The following is a 22,426-nucleotide window of genomic DNA, read 5'->3' on the forward strand; positions in this document are numbered from 1 at the left end:
TGGCCATATTGCTGCTAAGGGATTTCCACGGAATCCTCTCCCCATGTTAGGAGAGAGGGAGAAGGCAGGGTTCCGGGAAGGCTGGGGTTTAGCTCAGTGGCAGAACATGCATGTGGTGTTGAATAGAGAGCACCCTGAGTTTGGTCTTTAGCCAAATGGGGAAACAGACAAACAAACAAACAAAAAATGGAAAGAAGAAAGGAAGAGAAAGGGAAGGGAGTGGAGGTGTGGAGAGGAGGAAAGAGGAAAGTACAGGTTACAGGTTACTAGGTCTTTATTTTAAACATTTTAAACATTGTGGTTTTTATTTAGCTCTAATTGTGAAATGAACAAACAAACAAAAAGCAATATATTGAAAATGTCAGTCTCTGAGAGTCAACAGTAACCACGATACACATCAAACTGTAAACTATCCCTAACACCCCAGACCAGACTTGGGCTGCCCCACTGCTACAAGGCTCATCATCGCCATTGTAGCTGATAAGCCAGCCAGTAGGGGGCACTGTGGCTGGGATGCATCCTCTAGAAAAACGTGGAAGGTTCCAGGTACTCTACCTGGAGACATAAAATCCCTGTGTCCAGATCCTATGTGTGAAGTCCGTGCACGCAGACCACGTGTCGGGGGGAGGGACTGACAGGTGCAGAACGGGAGGGTTGTTCTGTGAGGCTCTGGGGAACAGTGACCAGGAGGAACATTTCAGTTTAGTGCAAGACTCATCCTACCCACAGCTGATGCACAATGGGAGCGGGCCACTGGGAACTGACAAACAGGAGCTGCAGAGATGGCTCAGCGGTTAAGAGCACTGGTTGCTCTTGTAGAGGACACAGGTTCAATTCCCAGCACCCACATGGTGGCTCACAAATATTTGTAAGTCCAGTTCCAGGCAATCTGACACCCCCTCCTGACCCTCCACAGGTTCCAGGCATGCACAAGGTACACAGACATCCAGGCGGGCAAAGCATTCACAAAATAAATCTAAAAAAAATGTTTTAAAAAAATGAAAACAAATGGCAAAGTCTCCATCAATAAAAGTGTCAGTTAAGAAGAAACACGCTATCACATCACAGGGATAATGGGGAGGGGATAGGGGTCTGAGCCCCAGGTCACCCCTCCCATCTCTGAGCTGCCATTCCTCTAGAATTTCACAGCAGTGCCTAATGATCACAGATTTTTCAGGTCATAACTTTGTACTTTATCCTACGTACTATAAGTCCTGCCCGTACTGCCATTAAATTAGTCCATGCCATCCCCCACAGAGTAAATGAGCCAGAGGGATGCTAACTAGAGCCTTCTTCTAATGCATATTTCAGGACAGGCTGGAACAGGTACGGGGTAGCACTTTGAGGTGGTGTGCCTGCTATCTCCACTTCACGACAAGTTGCCATGGTGGTTACACAGCCACAGGGCTGTGAATTCTCAGCACTGGTACCCCTGGATACAAGTGTGATGATGTCACAGCCTCCACCCCTATTAAGACACTTGGCAAAGGAGACACTGAACGGCCTTAATTGCCCTGCTTCTAGGTTCTGGTGTGGACACCACATCCTAACTCCCTCAGGAGCAGGACCACACACCACTGTCCCAGGCCACTGGGGTCAGCATCAGGGTCTTGGAGTGTGAACAACCCCTCCACCCTACCAAGGCCTTTTCATGTGGGAAGAGAACTCTGCCTGGAGAATTATCTCAGCATTCCTCTGGGAGTCCCGGGGTTCCTGTCCTCCCTCACTGCATTGGGAAGGAGAAAAGGAGTCCTAATCGGAGCCAGGCCTTACTGCCTTGCACACCTGTGGTGGGACAGGTGTGGGAGTGATGCCCTCCCATCCCCAAGCATAGATTGGAGAAGACCTAAGTTTCTAGGACTGGGGATAGTTGCCTAGCATGCTACAGGCCTTGGGGGACAATCCCAGAACCTAAAAGCAGTAAAACGAATGTCCAAGTTTCTGGGGGGTGTTTGTTTTTCCAAATGACAATGTACTGGACCCTTTGAGGTTCCAAACGAAAGCCACAAGAAAACCATGAACAGGTAGGACTGCTCTTACTCCCGTGATGGGTAGGATGCTCGAGGTAGAGGGCGGCGGTGGCAGACCCTCAAAGTCCACCCGCAGCACCCCCAGGACCAAGTAAAGAGGATTCAGATCGCCAGGCGGAAAGGCTGCTTGGTGTAGGGCGCGCGGAGCCTGTGGCACTAGCTGGCGGGTCGCGCTCCTGGATGGGTTCCAGTCGGGGGCCCCAGGGAACGCGAAGCGAGGTGGGGCGGTCCCCGCGGCGGGACACGTGCGTCCGCGACGCCCCGGACCTCCAGGCGTCCCCGCGCTGGCCGAGGGCGGGGCAGCCGCGCGGCACTCCCCTCCTCTCTTCTCCTCCCCGCCCGGCCTCCGGTTGGCCGCCGCACTCGGCCCAGGGCTCGCTGTGAGCTGCCGGCCGAGCCATGGGCTGCGACGGTCGGGTGTCAGGGCTGCTCCGCCGCAACCTACAGCCCACGCTCACCTACTGGAGCGTCTTCTTCAGCTTCGGCCTGTGCATCGCCTTCCTGGGGCCCACGCTGCTGGACCTGCGCTGCCAGACGCACAGCTCTCTGCCCCAGATCTCCTGGGTCTTCTTCTCGCAGCAGCTCTGCCTCCTGCTGGGTAGCGCCCTCGGGGGTGTCTTCAAGAGGACGTGAGTGTCGCTCCCCGTGCGCCCCTCCACATCCCTGCAGCTGTGACCACCTGCCCAGCTGGGCTGGATCTTAGCCTAGGGGCTGCCTCCCTCCCCCACCACAAGCTCTCCCGGAAAACTCTCTCGGGACTGAAGGTGACATCTGGGCTATGTATTTGTCTCACTCACCCCCGAGAGAGCTCAGAACCCTTGCGCCCTCGCTCACCGAGCCCACCAGCCAAGGAGTGATGGGATGTACAGAGATGCGTAAGACCCTTATTGCTCTGTTCCTCTGAGATTTTGTAGCCCCAGCGCCGGAGGTGGAATTGGCACTGAGGAAAAGACAGTTGGCGGCGCCAGCTCAGGGGGCAGTTCTCAGTGACAGGGAACCCATTGGTGGCTCCACTAACAGTGGCTCCACATCAATTGACACAGCTGATCCCTTTACCTAGATAATGAGGCTCTCAGGGTGTCCTAAGGGAGACAGGACACGGCTGCGGAGTGCTGAGAGCCCTTGGGCCCCTAAAATTCACATAGCTAGGGACAGGTAGAGAAGTGTAGAGCCTCTCATTCTCATCTCTGGTACTCAGGATTCCCCCCCTGTACCCTCCACCTTGTTACTCCTCCCTGGCCTCTGCCAGGACAGAACTCTGGTCTCTCCCTGGCACTCAGAATGTCACCCTTCTGGGTGACATGCAGAGCTCCATTTTCTTGATGTAGGAACCCCTCAGGATATTTCTAGAAAGGCAGCAGCCTTCAGTCTCTGTACAACCAGCCAGGAATAGACCTAGAACTGAGACCTAGAACTGAGGAATGAACGTCTTGCACACTAGAGGCTGCTGTGTGGTCTTCCTCATTCCGCTTCCTAAAGGAACAATTATCTGGACTGCAAAACCACTATGGGGAGGTCTGTTGCAAAAACGGATGGATGGATAGTTGGATGGATGGATAGATAGATAGATAGATAGATAGATAGATAGATAGATAGATAGATAGATAAAGACCTTGCGTAGTGGCCTTTCTGGGCCAAAGGCCTCTAGGGCTCAGTTGTCCAGGTGTGCAGCTGTGGAAAGATGCAATACAGGTGTCAATATAAGATAGACCCCAGACTTAGCAATCCAGAGCCTGCTGCACCCCAGCACCTGGACAGTGACTATTTTTATTTTCCCCCACATCCTCTTGCAAATGCACAAATTCTCAGAAGCAAGTCTCCTCCTGCTTATCGGCACTTTGTGGGTTTGGGATAGAATTGAATGTACAGGAATTCTGATGATCTGATGTTCAGCTAGAAAATTCATGAAAAGGAAGAGGGGGTGTCTCTGAATGTCAGAGGGGGGCCTCTGTTGTTGTTTGGGGGTGCTGGGAATGGAACCCAGGTAAGCCTAATTGCCGGGCAAACTCCCCAAGGCTGGGCCACACTCACAGATGGTCTGTGTTGTACTCACCATCCTAGATGTTTTAGGAACATATGTAGCTCAAACAGGAACGAGAATGAGGACCATCGTTAGGGACAGGTGGGCAAGCCCACTCTTCTGAAGTGGGCAGAGATATACCCCCTAAGCTTTGTTCCTCCCTCTAGATCTCGGATCCACCAAGGCTCTGAATAGGCAACAGAGAGAGAGAGAGAGAGAGAGAGAGAGAGAGAGAGAGAGAGAGAGAGAGAGAATCCTGCAGCAGGAAACCACAACAGTGTCAACAATAGCACCACTGTGCACAAGGTCTTATATCAACCCATTTGGTTTTTACCACAGCCTGCAAAGTAATGTTGTTGTCTCCATTTTACACAGGAGGAAGTGGAGACACGGAAGGGTTAAGAGACTTAGCTAGGGTTGCTGATCCCAGCTCGCTGGAGGCTGAGTCAAAAGAATCTTGAGTTGGAGGCCAGCCTGGGCTACATAGCAAGATTCTGTCTCAAGCACCACCACCACCACCACCTCCCCCCCAAAAAGAAAAAGAAAGGCAGGAAGGAGGAGGGGGAGTCACTTTGTCTGATACTACATCGTTCCAGGGTTTGAACGTGGGCATTTGACTATAGTCCCAGATGCCTCGACAGTGGCTCGTGCCTTTTGTGTATCAGCGGCAGCTCCATAGCTAAGCTTCATCCAAGAGATGGGTATCCTGTGGATCTTCATGGGCTGAGCATTCCTGAGCTCTGGCAGTGCCTAGGAAGGCAGTGGGAGCCTCCTGGCCTCCTGTTGGGACCTTCCTGAGCTGGGTAGAACTCCTGGTGGTTCAAATTTAAATTCTGAGCTTTAGCACTCACAGCTCCAAGACAAAATGTCACCAAGAACCATTTTGTTTGATAAAGAGCAAAGCAGGGTTCTGGTGGGAACGAAGGGAAGAAGACCCCGAGTGTTAGCAAGGATATCACCCATCTGGTCAACTCTAGGACGTCTCCCCATCCCCACTCCCCAAAGTGAACAGAAGCTCTACCAGCCCTGACACCCTCTCTCTCTCGCTAGTGTAGCACAGCCTCGCCTGTCTCTGTTGAAATGCTAATGTCTTTGCAAGGAAGTGCTTTTCAGCTTAAGTGATTACCAGTCAGTGTGCCAGGCTGGCACTGGTAAAAGGGGATTGCCTTAACAAATCTCAAGGACCAGCTGTATGGAGAGGGTGTGGGAGTGACACACCGAAGTGCCTTTCTTTGCAGTTCTGCTTAAGCACTATCTACTGCTTACCCTAATTTGAGAGCTCTTGGGCCACAGGGTCCTTCTAGACACCACTGTGGGGCAGGTATTGGAGTAGGTCCTCAGGGCAACACCAGTCTTTCTTCCTGCACCTAGCAGAGACAAAGACCTTGACCTTTAAAAGCAGGCCATCTGCAGGCCCAGCAGGAGGAAGAGCAGCTACAAGAACCCAATAGAGCCTCCCTTGAAAAAATCTTGTTGAGCACAAAGAGGAAATCTAGAGAAGAGACTTGGTCGGCAGAGTGGTTAGGCTTGTGGTTTACGAAAGAGGTGATGGGTATTTAGACAAAAGGTTAGGGGTTTTGTTGTTGTTGTTGCTGCTGCTGTTGTTGTTGTTTCCTGGTTTTGTGGGACCTGTCTAACCACCCAGGGCAGTTGGGAAACCCCCTTATCGCAGGGACATCAGTAGATACATGTTTTGAGATCTTCTCCAAAGACCCCCATCCTCCCCATAGCTTCTCCCCCTAAGTGGTTGTACTAAGACATTTGGTTGTATCTATTCTTTTAAGTTGAACTCCTTCAGACCCCATGCTGAGGACTCAGCTAAGAACACCACACACATTTTTGTCCCCAGCTCAAAAAAAAAAAAAAAAAAAAAAAAAAAAGAACACCCCCACACACACACACACACACACACTGCAAATCCTTTTGTAGCAAACTGAGACTTACCCTTCCTCAAGCTCCGTGGTCCAGTTGCATCTGTCACACCTCCTGTATCTATTCTTTTGTCTGAACTTGTCCATCTTTCAGCTACAAACCCCACTCCTCAAGGAATTGAGTACTAGACAGGTTCTTATTTGCCTTGGACTCCGGAGATAAGAACACCACACGGGGGTTGGGGCCAGCCTGGACTTTGAGAATTTGTCCCCCAGCAAGTGCACTCCACAAAACATGCCTAGGGAAGTAAAAACATCTGTCCACACAAAAAGGTGTCCACGAATGTTCATGGCAGCATTGCTCATAATAAGTAAGGTATACTTTTCATAAGCAGGTGGCCAGGTAAATAAAATGGGCGTAAATAAGGATCAGACAGCCTACAGAGCCACCCATACAGTGTGTCTCATTCCCCAGCAGTAATCACAGGAAAAAAAAGAACAGGATCTGGAGTGGAAAAAAAAAAAAAAAAAAAAAAAAAAAAAAAAAAAAGAAAGATGGAAGGGTTTCTCTCTGAGGTGACAGAAATACTTTAAATTTAAGCTGGACACACACTTAAATAGTTGGATGTGATCGACAAGTATATAATGAAACCATGTATCCAGGTTTTAATTAGAACTCGTCCCATGAAAAAGATGAGGGGTTAATTGATTCAACAAAAGCCCTGGGTTCTTCGCCAAAAAAAAAAAGAAAAAAAAAAAAAAAAAAAAAAAAAGAAAGATGAATTGCACACTTAAATAGTTGGATGTGATAGTAAAGAAACCATGTATCCAGGTTTTAATTAGAACTCGTCCCATGAATCAGTTAATTGATTCAACAAAAGCTTCTTCAGTCATACGCTGATTCAGGGTTGAGGGTTCCGGACAAGCCCCCTGCTCTTGCCAAATGTCCATTCTGGAGGGCAGTGTGTGGTGGTGACATAGGATGGGGACAGAGAGGGACAGAGCTGAGTTATGGCTGCTTTAACTAGGTGTTCTGGGCAGGCCACTTTGGGGAGGTGACGTTAGGAACTGCAGAACAGGTCAGGCATGTCAGGAAGTGGGGGAGAGGTGCTCTAGGCAGACAGGCCTAACGTTGGGTGGACGGCACTTCTCACATGCCAAGCACCCAGTGAGCCGCTGAGGAAGGTGCGGCCACAGCCCGAGTCAAACAGGCAGTCCTGCCTCCCCAGCATGGGACCCTGAACAAGCCGAAACATCAGCACAGAGGCCTGAGGTGACTGGGTTAGAGGGAACATTCCTTGCCCCCATCGGCTGAGAGAAAATTGCTCACTGACCCTAGTTCCTGGAGGCATGGACTCTCTGTCCCCTTGAGGTTGATAGGGGGCCCACTGTGACTTCCTCCAATCTGCCCTCCAGCCCTTTCCATGAGAAAGGCGAGATCCTGTCATCCCTGCCATGGAGAGAGGGAGTTCCTGAGGAGAATGTGTTATCCCAGACCCAGGCAGCATGGAGTTGGGGTTCAGCAGTATTCTTCCCCATCAGGGGGCAGAGGGCAGGCATAGGCTCTCTCTGCCTGTATGGAGCCACCGCCTCTTTTCACAGTACCAGAAAGTCACAAACAGGTGCCCGAGGCAGGGACACCCCAAGGTGGTCACATGTGTACCTGGCAACCCTTGCTGAGAGGGGGTTAGCTGCCTTCTCAAGGTCACATAGGCAAAGTGGCCTAGCAGGGAGAGGACTGAGGGAGAGGACGCTGGTCCCTCCTCTCCACTCACATTTACAACTCTGAGTGGAGTCATTAATCAGTAACTTGACCATTTATCAGGCTTGCTGGCAAGTTTCTTAAGCCTTGGAGGAAAGAGATGCCTTTAACTGACCCAAATTCACATCCGAGTTCCAGTGGAGGACAGGCCAATGGCACCCTATGGTCTCTGCCCTCCTTGGCATCAGGACGCTGGTCTCAGTTGTATCCCACTCTCTTCTCACCTAGACTTCAGTTTCCTGATCTTTAAAGTGAGAAGATCTCGCTGCTGCTGCTCTAGCTGTGCCACTGTGGGACCAGGAAGGAGGTGGGCTCCTGGTCCACTCCTGGATCACTCCAGGGATCACTCTCTGAGTATGGCATCAGGAACGGAGATGGGTGGGAAGAAGCCTGGAGTTGGCACAGATCTGTGCCCTCTTCTTGCTGGCACATATCCTGGGCCCTGCATTGACTTTGACGAAGCCCAGGGCTGCAAGGAAGGAAGAGTATCGGAGAGGAGCTGCCTGGGGCTTTGAGAAGAAAGACGTGCTATCCCCAATTAGAAGCTCACAGGGTCTAGGTGGAAGTGACTTGCCACAGGTCTCACCATCAGGCAGTAGCAGAGTCGAGCATTGAGCCCAGCATGTTGACCACACACTCCACCGCATCCTTGATGTCAAACCGTATCAACACGATTCCTCTATAATGCTTAGTGACCCATTTAAAATAGGCAATGAATATGCTTTAGTACCAAAGGACTTCTAGAATGTAAATGCACAGCCCTAAAGCACCTTGAAGAGTGAACAAATGTGGGGTCAGCCTTCCAGACTCTAGCTGCAAGCCTAGACTCCAATCATACCCCAAGTCCTGGCAGGAGACACAGGGAAGGGCTTTTCCATGTCTGCTTCCTCCTAGCAGGGTTCACTTATAGGTCAAATGGCCACAAGCTTCAAGTCCACCTTACAGGATTCTCAGACGTACTAAGTCTATGGTGCCGAAGAAACACTAGTGGCTTTCACACACCCGTCCTCACCTTCCCCTACCTCCCTGTGGTTTCTTCCTGATTGACCGGTCTTAGGTCCCACCCCTCAGGATTTTGCTGCAAGCCTGAGTGCTATATTGAACCACTTCCACACAAGCCCCAGCCCCAGGGTGCACGCCAGACACACGCAAGACACACGGTCTCCCATCGAGCTCTCCCACCTCTTGCCCAATTGCTTGGTTTCTTTTGTATGTGTGATAAATGTTCTTGCTATGTAGCCCAGCCTGGTGCTGATCTCTCCATCGTCCTCCGTCTGCCTCCTAAGCGCTGGGAGAACGGGTGTGTGTGATGTGTTAGTTCCTCAGACAGCCTTTGTACTTGACTTGGTGAGGGAGGTGGTGATAGTGGGTTGGTGAAGGTACACTTAGAAGTGCCTTGTGCCATCCCTGAAGTCGGTCCTCAAGAGGTTGCCTATCTGTCTTATACTAGGAAAGGAGCTGGGGGAAGAGAGAGTGGAAAAGAGGTCTACCATTTTCACCTGGATAGGTATCCCTTGTGTACCGGGTCCAGAGGAAGAAGCAAATGAAATGTGGTACCACAAAGCAGGAAACAGAAATACAAGCAAGCACCCAAGTAGGATAGCAGGGTAGTCAGGCTGGGGACTGTCAGAGCAGGACCCAAGGGAGAGCTGCAAGCCTCCTTTGCAAGTCTGTTCCGGTGAACAGACCACCCAAATTGTAGCCACTTTCCCTCCATCCTATTGTGCCAGGCCTAAGTCTACCCCCAGGTTCCAAGAGGGAATAGACAGGGGTCATGAACAGTAATCTCCCCCAACAGATCAGCCTAGAAATGAGAAAAAATAACAAAATAACGAACTACTGCTATCAACAGAACTCTTCAGATAAAGGCTTTTAATCAGATACAAGGAGATGGGGTGGCAGTGTGCCGAGGTGATCAGAGTCAAATGCTGACAAAAGGGCAGCCTGCTACATCTCTGGGGACTGCCCCCCTTCCCTCTCAGTGTTCTGGAACCTCAGAGATCAGCTTGCCTTACCTCCCCCTTTTCATAATCTGAGGATGTTCTTCCACAACCTCCAGAACCTTCTTGCTGCCCAACTCTGCCCCCCAACACAGTACGTTAGCCTGTAGACTGGTCCTAAAACCCACAAGTCTGAGATCTTTATGGGCATTTGGTATCAGGTGGAATTCCCTGCCAACAAGACCTTGGCATCGACCTCTCATGGGGACAGCCCTCACTCAGCATGCCTGGGGAGGGCTGCTCTGATGTCTGTCTGAACTGGGAACTGCTCAGACTGGTCTTAGTAGGAATAACCCCTGACCTCTGTCCTTAAAGAGGAGTCACTAAATTAACCAAATTCTGTGCTGTGGCTTTGGTCCTGAGAGCCTGGTCTTGCCTGGCCCGTGTCAATTCCTGTGTGAAGGGCACACGTGGCTTACCTGACCCCTACTCTTACCCAGCTGAGGACTTCCAGGCTCAGGCTCATCCTGGGTCCCCAACCTTTAATTGTAGATGTATGGCACCGTTCCCTTGAGATGCTCAAAATAGCCTCGCCAAGAGGGACAGGAATATTATTGCATACAATTGCCTGGAGAGAATAAGGTTTTAAACTACCTAATGTGCCAGTTGGCCTTTGCGAGCACCAGTATGGCATTTGGTGTGCTCACGGCAGTCATGAGAAGCCATTGCTGTACTTAGGACCAGAGCCTACTCATCCACCTGCTTACAACCCACAGCTTATGAGCCGTTCCCTTTCTGCTGGTAGCAAAACAACGGCAAGGAGGATAGGCCTTCCAGGAAGGCTCTGGGCTCCTCTGCTAACTCCAGCTCTCCTCTGCCCAGCCTGGCCCAGTCATTATGGGCTCTCTTCACCTCTACCCTGGTCATCTCCCTGGTGTTTGCTGTCATCCCCCTCTGCCATGATGTGACGGTATTGGCCTCGGTCATAGCGCTGGCGGGCCTAGCCATGGGCTGCATCGACACCGTGGCCAACATGCAGTTGGTGAGGATATACCAGAAGGACTCGGCCTTCTTCCTTCAGGTGAGCTGCACAGCGGGAGGCTGGGTAGTGGGCCAAGTGCAGGGAGCTCCCCGGGCTCTCCCCAGCCTGTCCTGATCACTTACTAGCGGGGTCGTACACCATCAATAACCCAATGCCTGGCTTTAGCTTTCCTCATCTCTCCAGGGGTGACCTCTGCCTGCCTCGTCATCTCTCCCAGGAACCCCAGTGTTAACAAAAGTCCTCTAACCAGGAAAGGCAGTGGGGCTGCGGCCTTGCAGTCTGTTCTCCCATCGCTCCCCTCTTCTCCTCCTTCTTTCTAGTCACGTAATGTATGTTACCAGGTACCTCACAAAGCAAGTTAATGGAGGAGAGTTTGTTTTGGCCTGAAGTTCAGGGAAATACAGTTCATAATGATAGAGAAGGGATGGTGTCAGGAGTGGCTCAATCCTGGCCACCAACCAGGAAGTAGAGAGAGGAACGCCAGGGTTTGCCTGGCTGTTTTCTTTTCCTTTTATACTCAGTCTCAGGCCTTAGCTGAAGGGATGGTACGACCCATATTCTGGCTGGGTGTTCCCTCATTAGTTGAGTTTCTGTAGAAATGCCCTTACGGACACACCCAAAAGGGGGCTTTCTTGGTGCCCTAGGGGTTTCTTAATCCAGTCAAGATGACAAAATTGACCACCATGACAGGAGACAGCACCAGTGGGAATTGAGGTTGGGGAAATAAAAGCGGAGGGGAGGAGGATTGGCCCACGATCACTCCAGGCATCAGGGGTAGCATCAGGGGTAGGGAAAGAGGACTTTCCTTCTTCTCCTGCTTCCCGAGCCTTCCTCCTAACTCTAGGCCCAGGCAGGGGACCCCTGGATGGGACACAAGGTAAAGATGAGGAGAGGTGGTAGCCTCTGGATGCGAGTCCTGAGCCAGGCTGAGTGGTGCCCATCCCCCCCCACCCAGGTCCTTCATTTCTTCGTGGGCCTTGGTGCTCTGCTGAGCCCCCTGATCGCTGATCCCTTCCTGTCAGAGGCCAACTGCTTTCCTGCTAATAACACAGCCAATGCCACCTCCAGAAGCCATGTATCCCGGGTCCTAAGCCAACATCATGCAGCAGCCCAGCCTTGGATGAACCAGACGATCCCCAGGCCGCCCCCAAAGGATGTGACCGAGAACCACGTATCCTATGCGTTCTGGATCATGGCTCTCATCAATGTGAGTGTCACTGGGGCAGGTGGGATAGGGAGCTGGGGGAGCGGGTGGTGCGTGCCGCCCAGTCCATCTCCATAGCATGGAATCTTCAGAGCCAAGGATCATGCCGAGGTCCCCTGTGCAGGCAGCAGGGAGAAATGGCCCGTAGGAATCATCTCAAATGGGACTCTGTGTTTGCAGTTCTCAAGAAACAAAGCAGTGGCCATATTCACACAGTGAAAATCAGGGTCAGCTTCCAAGTTCTCTGAGGCCTTGTGGAAAAACAGACCTTTTGCTCCACGGCCAAGAGGCCAAGGCAGATAGCAGCTTCTTCTCTAGGATCCTTCACCACTGATGGGGGTGAGTGGGCTCAGGAGTGAACCCTGCTCCTTGGGTCCCTGCTTCCTTGGGAGGATAAGCCTAGGAGATGTGGTAGAAATGGTAGAGAGACACACCGTCCCAGTGGGGATCTGTCACACTATAAAGCACTTGCCCAAAACAACTTGGAGGAGAAAAGGTTTATTTCAGCCTACACTCTAGAATCCATCACTAACAGAAGCCAGGGCAGGAACTGAGGCCAGGGAGGAACACTGCTAACTGACTTTGTGGCTTATCCAGTTTGCTTTCTTAAACAGCCCTGGACTACCTGTTCTACCTGTGGTCTACACCCACTACCTGTGAGACTCAGGGCAGTCTCCTGGGGGCATTGTCTCAGTTAAGGTTCTCTGTCCCCAGGTGACACTGGTGTGTCAAGTTAGTAAGAAAGTAAACATGCTGGGGAGATGGCTCAGCAGTTAAGAGCACTGACTGCTCTTCCAGAGGTCCTGAGTTCAATTCCCAGCAACCACATGGTGGCTCACAACCATCTGTAATAGAGTCTGATTCTCTCTTCTGGTGCCTCTGAAGACAGCTACAGTGTGTGTGTGTGTGTGTGTGTGTGTGTGTGTGTGTGTGTGTGTGTGTGTGTGTGTGTGTCTATAAATCTTTAAAAAAGAAAAGAAACTAAATAGCACATAGACCACTGGCTCTGATCATCTTTGACCGGCTTAGATCCTCAGGCCCCCTTTGTGTACCTGGCCAAGTCAGCATTGACTCTAGGCTTCTACCTAGAAACCCCCAGGGCTCTGTAACTCAAGAGAATCCTATGTTAACCTGGGTGAAGCAGAAGGGAGTCTGGGCACCCCTTACCCACCAGGCTTGGGAGTAACAGCTCACACTATCTAATTGCCTCCTCCTGGGTCTGACCCATCATGGGCTGGAAGTGAGGCTATTGCAGGTGACCAATGGCCTGGCTGTGGGCAGAGGGTCTGTGTAGAGCTTGTTAGTTTGGCCTTGGGCCTCTCTGCAGTAGGCCTACCTGGTCCTCTAGATAGAGGCAGTTGGCTACTGCGGTGCCTCAAAGGAATACATAGAGCACTGAAAGAACCCTAAGCCCCCTTCCTAGTTGTATGCTGAAGGGTGCACACCTCCCTGAGGTCCTGATAGGGAGCGAGAGAGAGGCCAGGTCTCATCAGAGGCCCACCGCCTCCAGCCTCACAGCCCTGTTCCTAAATAGCCTTCCTTTCCCTGGGTTGGGAAGACAGTGAGGCCCTCTGCAAGATTTCACTTGCCCTTTCTTCTGACCTTTTCATGATCACGACCACCGTTTTGGATCGAGGCAGCTTTGAACCTGTGTCCTCTAAGGGGTCCTTGCCAAGGGAAGGATCCCAGCTAAACAGCCTCCATGCTAGGGTTCTGCGTACAGGAAGCTCTGCACAGGCCCAGGGTCTGTTCTCCCCACCAAGGTACAGACTGGTGAGGCTGCTTGCTACAAGATTTCTGGGACCTGCCCTATTTGTTTGTGTCTGAACACAGGCAGCCCACCACTGAAGGAATACAGCGGTGAGCGCACTCACTTCTTAGGCTCAGACACATACACACCTACCTGACATTGGCTGGCTTCCGGGGTGGCACTGGTGTCCCTGAACGGGATTCCTATAAAAGTTGGGTGTTCCTTCCAGCATGCCAACCAATCTGCGCTGAAGCCTCTCCCATCCCTGGAAAGGCCTCGTAAGTGTCCTGCTTCCAGTCCGGCTGCTTCCCTCTGGCCTTCCCTCAGGCTTTCTGCCATTGAAGCCTCTATGTGTGCTTCCTGTTACCCCAGTTACTGGAGGAAGGGCTGAGTCTTCCCCGTTAAAGCTTAGACTCCCCGAGTACAGAGACACAGCTCTCTTGCCGTACGGGGCTCCGTGTGTGGCATTATAGCTACCAAGGTCTGTTTGAACTTGACTCCGTGGTTGTAAACCGTGAGATGGGCTTACACTGCGTCCCCAGGCGGATCTTACGCTCTTGTCTTTTGAGTAGCCGAGACTCCAGGTATGTGGCACGGCGCCAGACTGTGGCCTTGACTGGCTTTGAGTGTGGGAAGGGGCTCTCTCACGGTCACCAAAAGGAGATGTCAGTGTGGGGATGGGCGGCTTTCTTAGGGGTTCCCAGGGGCCCCCTAAGAGCGGGCTGGTGTGAGCAGCTTTCTTAGGGGTCCCCAGGGGCCCCCTAAGAGCGGTGCACTGCCAGGTTGGGTATCTCCTGCCTGGCCCATTTATGGCTACCCTCGAGTACTTCCGGAACGTTCTGGTAGCTCACTGGTCTTCTGCTCTTTCCTAAGCAAAGGCGGCAGCTTACAGCCCAAGCAGGAAGGACAGCAGTTAGACTTGATACAGAGCTTCCTGGCAGTGAAGGTGGTTAGACTTGGGCAGGGATACCTGAGGGAGGCAGTGGCTGCCTCTCCAGGCAACCTCTGAAGTGGGAGGAGCCTCCTATTGGTCTAGGGAGCACTGTTGGGACTGACTGGCTCAGTGTGGAGAGCAGAGAGCTGGGCAGGGGGAGGGGGAAGAGGCACTAACCTGTGGCTGCGTTTTCTAGCTTAGTCTTTAAGCTCCTAGCAGAGCCCGGTACCCTCCAAGGATATACCATCACTTCAGCAGCTCCGAGGTAGGAACGTGCAGGCCAGAGTGAATATTCCTACCAGTGAATGTTCAGTGCCAGCTGTGGGGGGGGACCCTGCACTCTCAGGGTGTCCAGTTCACCTCCCAGGTCTCTTCCAGTTCTAACAGTGTGTTGCTGTCTAATAACGTGGAGCCCCATTTGCCCTGTCTGGAAAACACGATTAAAATCTTTTCAGTCCCTTTTTTCCCCCACCCCTTGGTAGTACTGGAGACATAATCTGGCAGGCAGTACCCACTGAGCAGCATCCCCTGCCTCCTGATTGCATTTTCAAAAATCCTATGAGGTGTATGAGTGTTGTGTCTGCATGTAAGTGTGCCGTGTGTTTGTGTGGTGACCATGTAGGCCAGAAAAGGGTGCTGGACCCCCTGGAACTAGAATTACAGACAGCTGTGAAGCACCATGTGGGTACGGGGAGCTAAGTCCAGGTCCTCTGCTAGAGTAGCAGGTACTCTTAGCTGAGCCGTCTTTCCAGACTCCCGCCCCCAATCACATTTTATAGAGCTGTGAGGGACAAAAAGAGGAGACACTGTGACAGCAGTGCTGGGCATAAGAAAGTTAGCAGCCAGTCACCCAGCACCTAGCCCCAGCAGCAGAAGACCCTTGTGAGTGCAGGCTTTGAAAGGCTTCTCTATCTCCTGTGGGGAATGGGTGTGGCCAGAGCCAGCAGTGTTCTTACCAAGCCTGACTCATAGGCTGGCACAGGCTCTACGGTGAGGTGGGCACCTTGGACTGTGAGCCTGCAGCATGGGACACATGTAGCAGGCTAGACTCTCCTGACCCTCTATTGCCCTCAGCTCCCAGTGCCCCTGGCTGTTCTATTCCTGCTGTCGAAGGAGCGGCTGCTGACCTGCTCCCAGAGGAAGCCCCTGCTCCTGTCTGCAGACGAGCTTGCACTAGAGACCCGGCCTGTTGAAAAGGAAGACACTTCCTCACTTGCCTACAAGTTTCAGCCACACCCAGGTGCGTGCTCTTGTCATCCATTCTGGCTGCCTTAGAGACCCCACACCCAGAAGGTGAACCTAGACCCCCAGGGCTAGTGCTCAGAAACAATCTTTGGCCCTGGCAGCCTCTGAGGTAAGTGATGGAGCCGGCTGGCCCAAAGAATGAAAAAGGCAGACAGCCTCCATCCTACCCACTCTTTCCTAGGTTACCTTTAGGGAGGTGGGTGTCACTTGATCTCTATGATCTTTAGTTCCGCTCAGAGTGAGCAAAGAACATGGCTGCTCCTCAAGGGTGCCTGAAACTAGAGGAGGTGAGGGCAGCCGGCAGCCCCTGCCAGGACTGTCCTGACTGGGTGAGCAGAGGGTAGGGAGCAGAGGTTGATGCTGCCCTGCCCTTCTGTGCCTCCTTCAGGGCAGGAGGACCTGTTCAGCTGCTGCCAGAGGAAGAACTTCCGGGGAGCCCCGTGCTCTTTCTTCGCCATCCACATCACAGCCGCTCTGGTCCTGTTCATGACAGACGGGATGATGGTGAGCCTTCCTCCGAAAGCAGACATGCTCTACTGAGAGGCCTCTGCCCTATGACCCAAGTCTGAGATGGCAACGAGAGAGAAGCACATGGAGGACCTCAGGACTTCCTGCAGTGCAATGAACCAATGTCCTGCCCATCTCCCACAGGGCTCACAGCCCTAGACAAAGGACTCCTCTGTCCTTGCCATCGATTTTATTTTTGTTAATTCTAGAAAGGGGTCTTCTGGCTGGTGTCTTGTTCCCAATTCTGCATGGCCCAAGCTTTTTCAGTTTTGGCTGCTCTGCTTTGTTTGGGTCAGGATGAATGTCGCCTAGGCTGGCTTTGAACTCTTCATCTTTCTCCCAAACGCACCATACCCAGCTGTGACCCACATTGTTGAAAGCTCTCGGCCCTGTGAGAGGCCACACTATGTGAACTCTGGGGCGTCTTGGCCTGTGGTACAAATGGGGCTTCCCAAGCTAATGTGATGATAAACACACTCCGTCAGGTGTCCATTCAATGGATGACCTCTATGACTGGCCGCTGAAAGAGGGACACTACTAAGAGAAGGCCCTATCACAGCAGACCTGGTTCACTTGCTCCCCTCAAGGGTGAACATGAGCCTGCCTCCTCTCTCTCCTTCATCTGTGAAATAAGAGGCTAAGCCCCTTTCCTTCCAGCCATGCCTGTCTGCTCAGGCCCTGTGGGGATCCCCATGGGGCCCGTGAACATCCCAGGTGCTACTGTGGCATCCATTCTGTACTCAGCTTGGAAGTGAGTGCACCAAGTGATCTTAGCTCCTGGGACACCTTGGGCTGAGCCACCAGTGACAGGACCAGTCGGCCTCTGCAGCCCTCCCAACTCCTGCCCCAGCTGAGGCATTGGTGTTTTGAGTGAGGCTTGCTCTCTCCCCTCTCCACAGGGCGCTTATTCAGCCTTTGTGTACAGCTATGCTGTGGAGAAGCCGCTCTCTATTGGACACAAGTCAGCTGGTTACCTCCCCAGCCTCTTCTGGGGTTTCATCACTCTGGGCCGGTTCATCTCCATCCCAGTCTCCTCAAGAATGAGGCCAGCCTCCATGGTGTTCATCAATGTGGTAAGTGGACAAGTGGCCTCCTTTCCCTTCTTAGAAACACAGAATCTGTCTATTTGAGCCTTACCACTGCCCAAGACTTTTGTTTGGTTGGGATCGTATTCTGCCAGAAAAGTAAAGAAGCAGAAATAGAGCCGTGAGATGCTGGCAAAGGAAAGATGGAGATCAAGGACGAGAAGCCTGCTGGTGTAGCCTTGGAAAGGTTCCTTCCCTGTCTGGGTCTTTGATTTTACATCCTTCAGAGCATGACCAGAAAGGACCATGGGTGATTGCTATGGAATGGAAAGTAGACCCCAGCTGACATCTGCAAGGATTAGGAGGGAGGGAGGGAGGTCTCAGCCTTGGTCCTCCTGTGTTTCTCAGAGCACCCAGCTGTTTGGAGCCTTGCGGCAGCAGAGCAGGGTGCCAGAGTCAGTGCACCTGGCCTGACTGGAGATTGCCTTTGGCGGCTCTCCAGGAGATTCTTAGACGGCCAGACTAGCGTGTAGTCAGGCGAAGGAACTGGCTTGGCTGGGAGGAGGGTCTGGGTCAAACACGGATTAAGATCTGTGTCCTGATGTTTGTCTATGCCACTGTGACAAAGGACTCCAGATACCAGAATCCCTTGGGTACATCTAATTTGACCTTCCACCAAGGTCACTTGGCTTGGATCACTTCTGTGACATAACTGTCAGTGTGTGTTTCAATACCTCGAGGGATTGAGAACTCACTTCTTTTCTGGGAGAGGCATGGTAAGAAAGCACTTCCCAAGCTGAAGAGATGGCCCGGTGGTTAGGATGACTGGCCGCCCTTCCAGAGGACCTGGGTTCGATTGCTAGCACCCATATGGTGGCTAACATCTGTCCGTAAATCCAATTCCAGCGTACCTGACAGCCTCTTTTATCCTCCTCAAGCACCATATGCATGTGGTGCTCATATATGCAGGCAAAGCACCCATTCACATGAAAGGAGGGAAAGAAAGAAAGGAAGGAAGGAAGGAAGGAAGGAAGGAAGGAAGGAAGGAAGGAAGAAAGGAAAGAAAGAAAGAAAGAGAGAGAGAGAGAGAGAGGGAGGGAGGGAGGGAGGGAGGGAGGGAGGTGGAGGGAGGGAGACTTCTTGGCTAGATGTAATGGTGGTGCACCCCTACAGTCCTAGCACTTGGGGGGTGGTGGGACACAGGATGATTGAGTTCACCGTCAGCCTGGGCTACATAGAGAGAATTTGTCCCTAAATAAATAAATAGTAAATAAGTAAATAAGATGTTCCTGGTTTTAGTCAGGGAGACGGTGCAGAATAGTGGAGAGGGAGAGGGGTTTGGGTGAGGGCGGAGCTAAGCAGAAAGACTTCCCTGGTGTTTCATGGGTAGTGTGGACAGGACAGGATTCAAGGACCATATCCATCAGTACGGAAGCTTGCTTCAGGTAATTATAAAGAGGAAAGGGTTATTCTGCCTCTCACTGTGGGGTGCTCTAGTCTCTGATCTAGTTATGGAAGGCTGGAAAGCAAAGACTGGAGTAGGGCTGGGCCTGTCATTAATGTCATAAGCCAGGAAAGAAGACACAGGGGAAGCAGCATAGTCCCTTCAACAAGTGCCCCCAGTGACCTAAGTAAGGATTCCTCACAGAGTCCTCCCACCAATGACTTAAAGCAGCTGTGACAATACCCTAAAGACCAAGCCTTTATCTGCAGGTCTTCAGAAATCCCAATGACAACAGAGAAGCACCCCCCCCCCCGCAGAGCTGAGTGTTTCATTTGCTCACGTGCAAGCACACAGGGAGGCACTTGGTGCTAGTCAAAGGCTTTCACAGCTTCACAAGTTCTGAGTGCCATTGGGCCCACCATTGGGTCAGGGTGGTTTTCAGCATCTCTTGCTAAGCGGCATCAGTGTCCAGCAGACTCCAGCAACAATACCTCCTTCACCTGTAAGCTGAGTCCTTGGGGTGGGGGGTGGGGTTTGGTGCTGCCAAGGATGTGCTATGCCACTGAGCTGTGTACCGAACCCTGGAGCCAGGCTCTGAGCACAGCCAGTGGGCAGCAGAGAAGGAAGGAACGGGATGTACAGTTAGTTGCTGGGCAGAGAAAGACAGAGAAAATTCCACGTTCAGAGCATACTGTCAGTGGTCCAAGGGACAGTGCATCTGTAGGACAGCTCCATATGCCCGTCTGGAGTTCTGGACCAACATCGTGGTTTTAATAAGCATCCCTAGTGTGGAGACATTTGAAGCTTGTGGCTATAGCGAATGGGAGAGACAGAGACCCCAGGACAGAATCCTGGCCATGCTTGGGAACTGAGTAAAGAGGAAGAAAGAATAGAGATGTACGGTCATCTTTGCCAGATAAAAAATATGTTGTATTTGGAACCATAGATATAACTGTGACTTCTGCTCTTTTAATTTATTATTATTATTATTAATATTAGTATTAGTATTAATAGTAGTAGTAGTGTGTATGTGTATGATAGACAGGGGGAGGGGGAAGGGGAGGGGGAAGAGAGAGAGAGAGAGACTTCAGGGGGTGCACATGGACCATGGTATATGTGTGGAGGCCAGAGAGCAATGTTGAAGGTTTGGCTTTTCTCTTTCCACTTCTATGTGGGTTCCAGGGGGTTGTGTATGGGTGCTTTGCCTGCATGTTTGTCTGTGTGTCTCTTACATGTCTGGTGCCCACAGAGGCCAATAGAGGGCATCAAACACCTGATGCTGGCGTTATAGAGGACCCTAAGACCTCATGTAGGTACCGGGACTTTAACCCATGTCCTCTGAAAGAGCAGCCAGTGCTCTTTAACTGGGACTTATCTCTCCAGCCCCTGCTTTTCTGGTTCTGTTTGAGATAAGATCTTACTATACATAACTCATAATTCATAGTCCTCCTGCCTCAGACACCTAAGCCCCAGGATTACAGGTGTGCACCACCGTAGCCCACTGCCTTACGTTTTTACCACACGAGGGAAGTCCTGCAAGTTGCCTCTCTATGGAGAAGGGGTTCATCTTCAGCCACTGTTTCTTGGTGACCTTCTCTAGGGCAGAAAGGGGGTGACTCTAGAATGCATCCCTTCTGGAAGATCATGAGGCAGAGCTAATGGGGTTCTTGTACTGGGGTCACTAACCCCCCTTCCAATGTGAGCAAAATCCTCCAAGGTCTGTGTGACTCCCTGAAGTTCCCTTCCTTTCAGCCTGCCCAGGCCTCATGGATTCTGGACTGGTTGTGATTTTTAGGTCTGTGTACATATTTTCCTGGAAACGGATACAGATATGTACCTGGAATGTTGTCTGTCTTGTAGCTCTGGGGATCAAACCCAGGACCTTGGGTATCCAGGGTAAGTGTTCTAACTCTGACCTACACGCACAGCACAAACCCACGAACATTTTCCCTACCGAGCTAGGACCTGGTATAGAACATGAGGTTTTTATAGAACACAGAGCATTGGCGGTGGCTCAGTGGTTGGGTGCTTGCCCAACATGCACCAAGCCTTGGGTTTGTCTGCCAGCCTTTGGGGGGAAAGCCACATGAAAATGCTAGAGTCACCTAGCATTTGTTGGAAGCTCAACAGTTTGAAGTCTCTTGCATCATTTCACCAACAGGCTTGGCGGCCCCTTGCTAACTGAACGAATGAATGGGGGATGGGGAGAAGGAGGGGGAGGGAAGGGGGATGGGAGGGGGAGGGAGAGGGAAAGAATAAGGTAGGCGTGACTACTCCTAAGTATGGTAGAGGAGAGGTTTATTGTAGATAGAAGGGAGTGCACAGCCAGAGGCAGGGACATCTGGGAGAGTCCAGAGTGCCCATGACCCTGAGTTGTGTGAGGGGACGGGGGAAGAAGAGGGGAGAGCCAGACCAAGAGGCCAGGAAAGTAAGGGGTAGACCAAAAAGACACCATGTAACTAAAATTATATAGGGAAGGGCAGCTGCGGGGAAGGGCGCCCCAGCCCCTGAGCTGGAGAAGTTTAGGGTAGAGGGTAGGGTATGCCAGCCGTACTCTGTGACAGGCAGGGACTGAGGGATGCTGGGAGAATGTGGTGGTCAGGTCCACTTTGGTATATTAAATGGGCACCTCAGCCATTTGTCCCGGGTTGGAGGCCTCACGCTAAGTACTGGTGTAAAGATAAGAATGTAGGGTTCACGGAGACAGCTACTTTAGGGCTCCACAACTGGAGACACACACCTAGGACCTAGGACCTAGGACCTGCCGCAGGGGCTGCAGATCCAAGCTTTGTGCGGCTCTGGTTTCTTCCCAGCTGCGGTGTGTGTAGGAAGCCCTCGACACTTACATAAAAACGTTCTTTTAAAGAGCTTAGAAACTAGGTTGGTTTAGCAAAAAAAAATCCGCCCGTGGAGTAGAGACCTTGCTGAGCCACAGAGATCTGAGCGGGCGATCTGAGCTAGCGCGTGGGTCACACTGTACTCCTCGGGTTTGTCCAGTGGGGTTTAAATCAAATCTAAGGGGCACCGAGCTGGTTGCCATGGTCATTGATCCTCCTGGGTGCTTGTTTTGAATTCCCAGGGAGTAGGAAACCATTGTCCACCCGTCCTGCTGCCTCATGGCTTTCTCACTCAACACTAGCACTCAGGAGGAAGAGAACGGAAGAGTGGGGTGTTAGACCACCCACCTCCACCACCAGGAGAGGGAATGTTGATGACCTGGATTCAGAGAAGACATCGGGGACCCTCAGTGCTCATTCCCCAATGTTTGCCGGGTGCTGGGGTGGGAGGTGCAAGCGCACAGGCATCTCAACTTCCTAGACTTCCTAGATCCTAAACTAGGAGCGTGACAGGTATCAGTGAGACCACATGGTGGCGCATGGGCCACACTGTTCTCCTGGAGCCAGCAGGATGCCCCTGACGGAGCGTTCCTTCCCTTTCTCCAAGACACCCAGCCTCATGGCCCCTCTAATTGCCTCTGTCTCTGCCTCTGCTGTGACAGGTGGGAGTGGTGGTGACATTCCTCCTGATGCTTATCTTCTCCTACAATGTCATCTTCCTGTTTGTGGGGACAGCAAGCCTGGGGCTGTTTCTGAGTAGCACCTTCCCCAGTATGCTTGCCTACACCGAGGACATCCTCCAGTATAAAGGTAAG

At 51.9% G+C, this 22,426-nt stretch overlaps 1 protein-coding gene across 2 annotated transcripts in view; it reads left to right on the top strand.

Moving 5' to 3' along the window:
* Positions 1-2,257: 2,257 nt before the first annotated feature.
* Mfsd4a (major facilitator superfamily domain containing 4A) overlaps positions 2,258-22,426 on the top strand; it is a 39,251-nt gene continuing 19,082 nt past the window's right edge. The window contains exons 1-7 of one of the 2 annotated variants that reach the window (XM_032915721.1): positions 2,258-2,659; positions 10,506-10,704; positions 11,621-11,872; positions 15,628-15,793; positions 16,187-16,302; positions 17,205-17,378; positions 22,274-22,421. In XM_032915721.1, coding sequence (XP_032771612.1) covers positions 2,430-2,659; positions 10,506-10,704; positions 11,621-11,872; positions 15,628-15,793; positions 16,187-16,302; positions 17,205-17,378; positions 22,274-22,421 — 1,285 coding nt within the window. In that variant the 5' untranslated portion in view covers positions 2,258-2,429. The remainder of the gene's footprint in view (positions 2,660-10,505; positions 10,705-11,620; positions 11,873-15,627; positions 15,794-16,186; positions 16,303-17,204; positions 17,379-22,273; positions 22,422-22,426) is intronic. The other variant, XM_032915722.1, reaches the window with a different exon arrangement.

This window comes from Rattus rattus, chromosome 10 (assembly GCF_011064425.1).
Source record: "Rattus rattus isolate New Zealand chromosome 10, Rrattus_CSIRO_v1, whole genome shotgun sequence".
Classification (NCBI taxonomy): domain Eukaryota; kingdom Metazoa; phylum Chordata; class Mammalia; order Rodentia; family Muridae; genus Rattus; species Rattus rattus.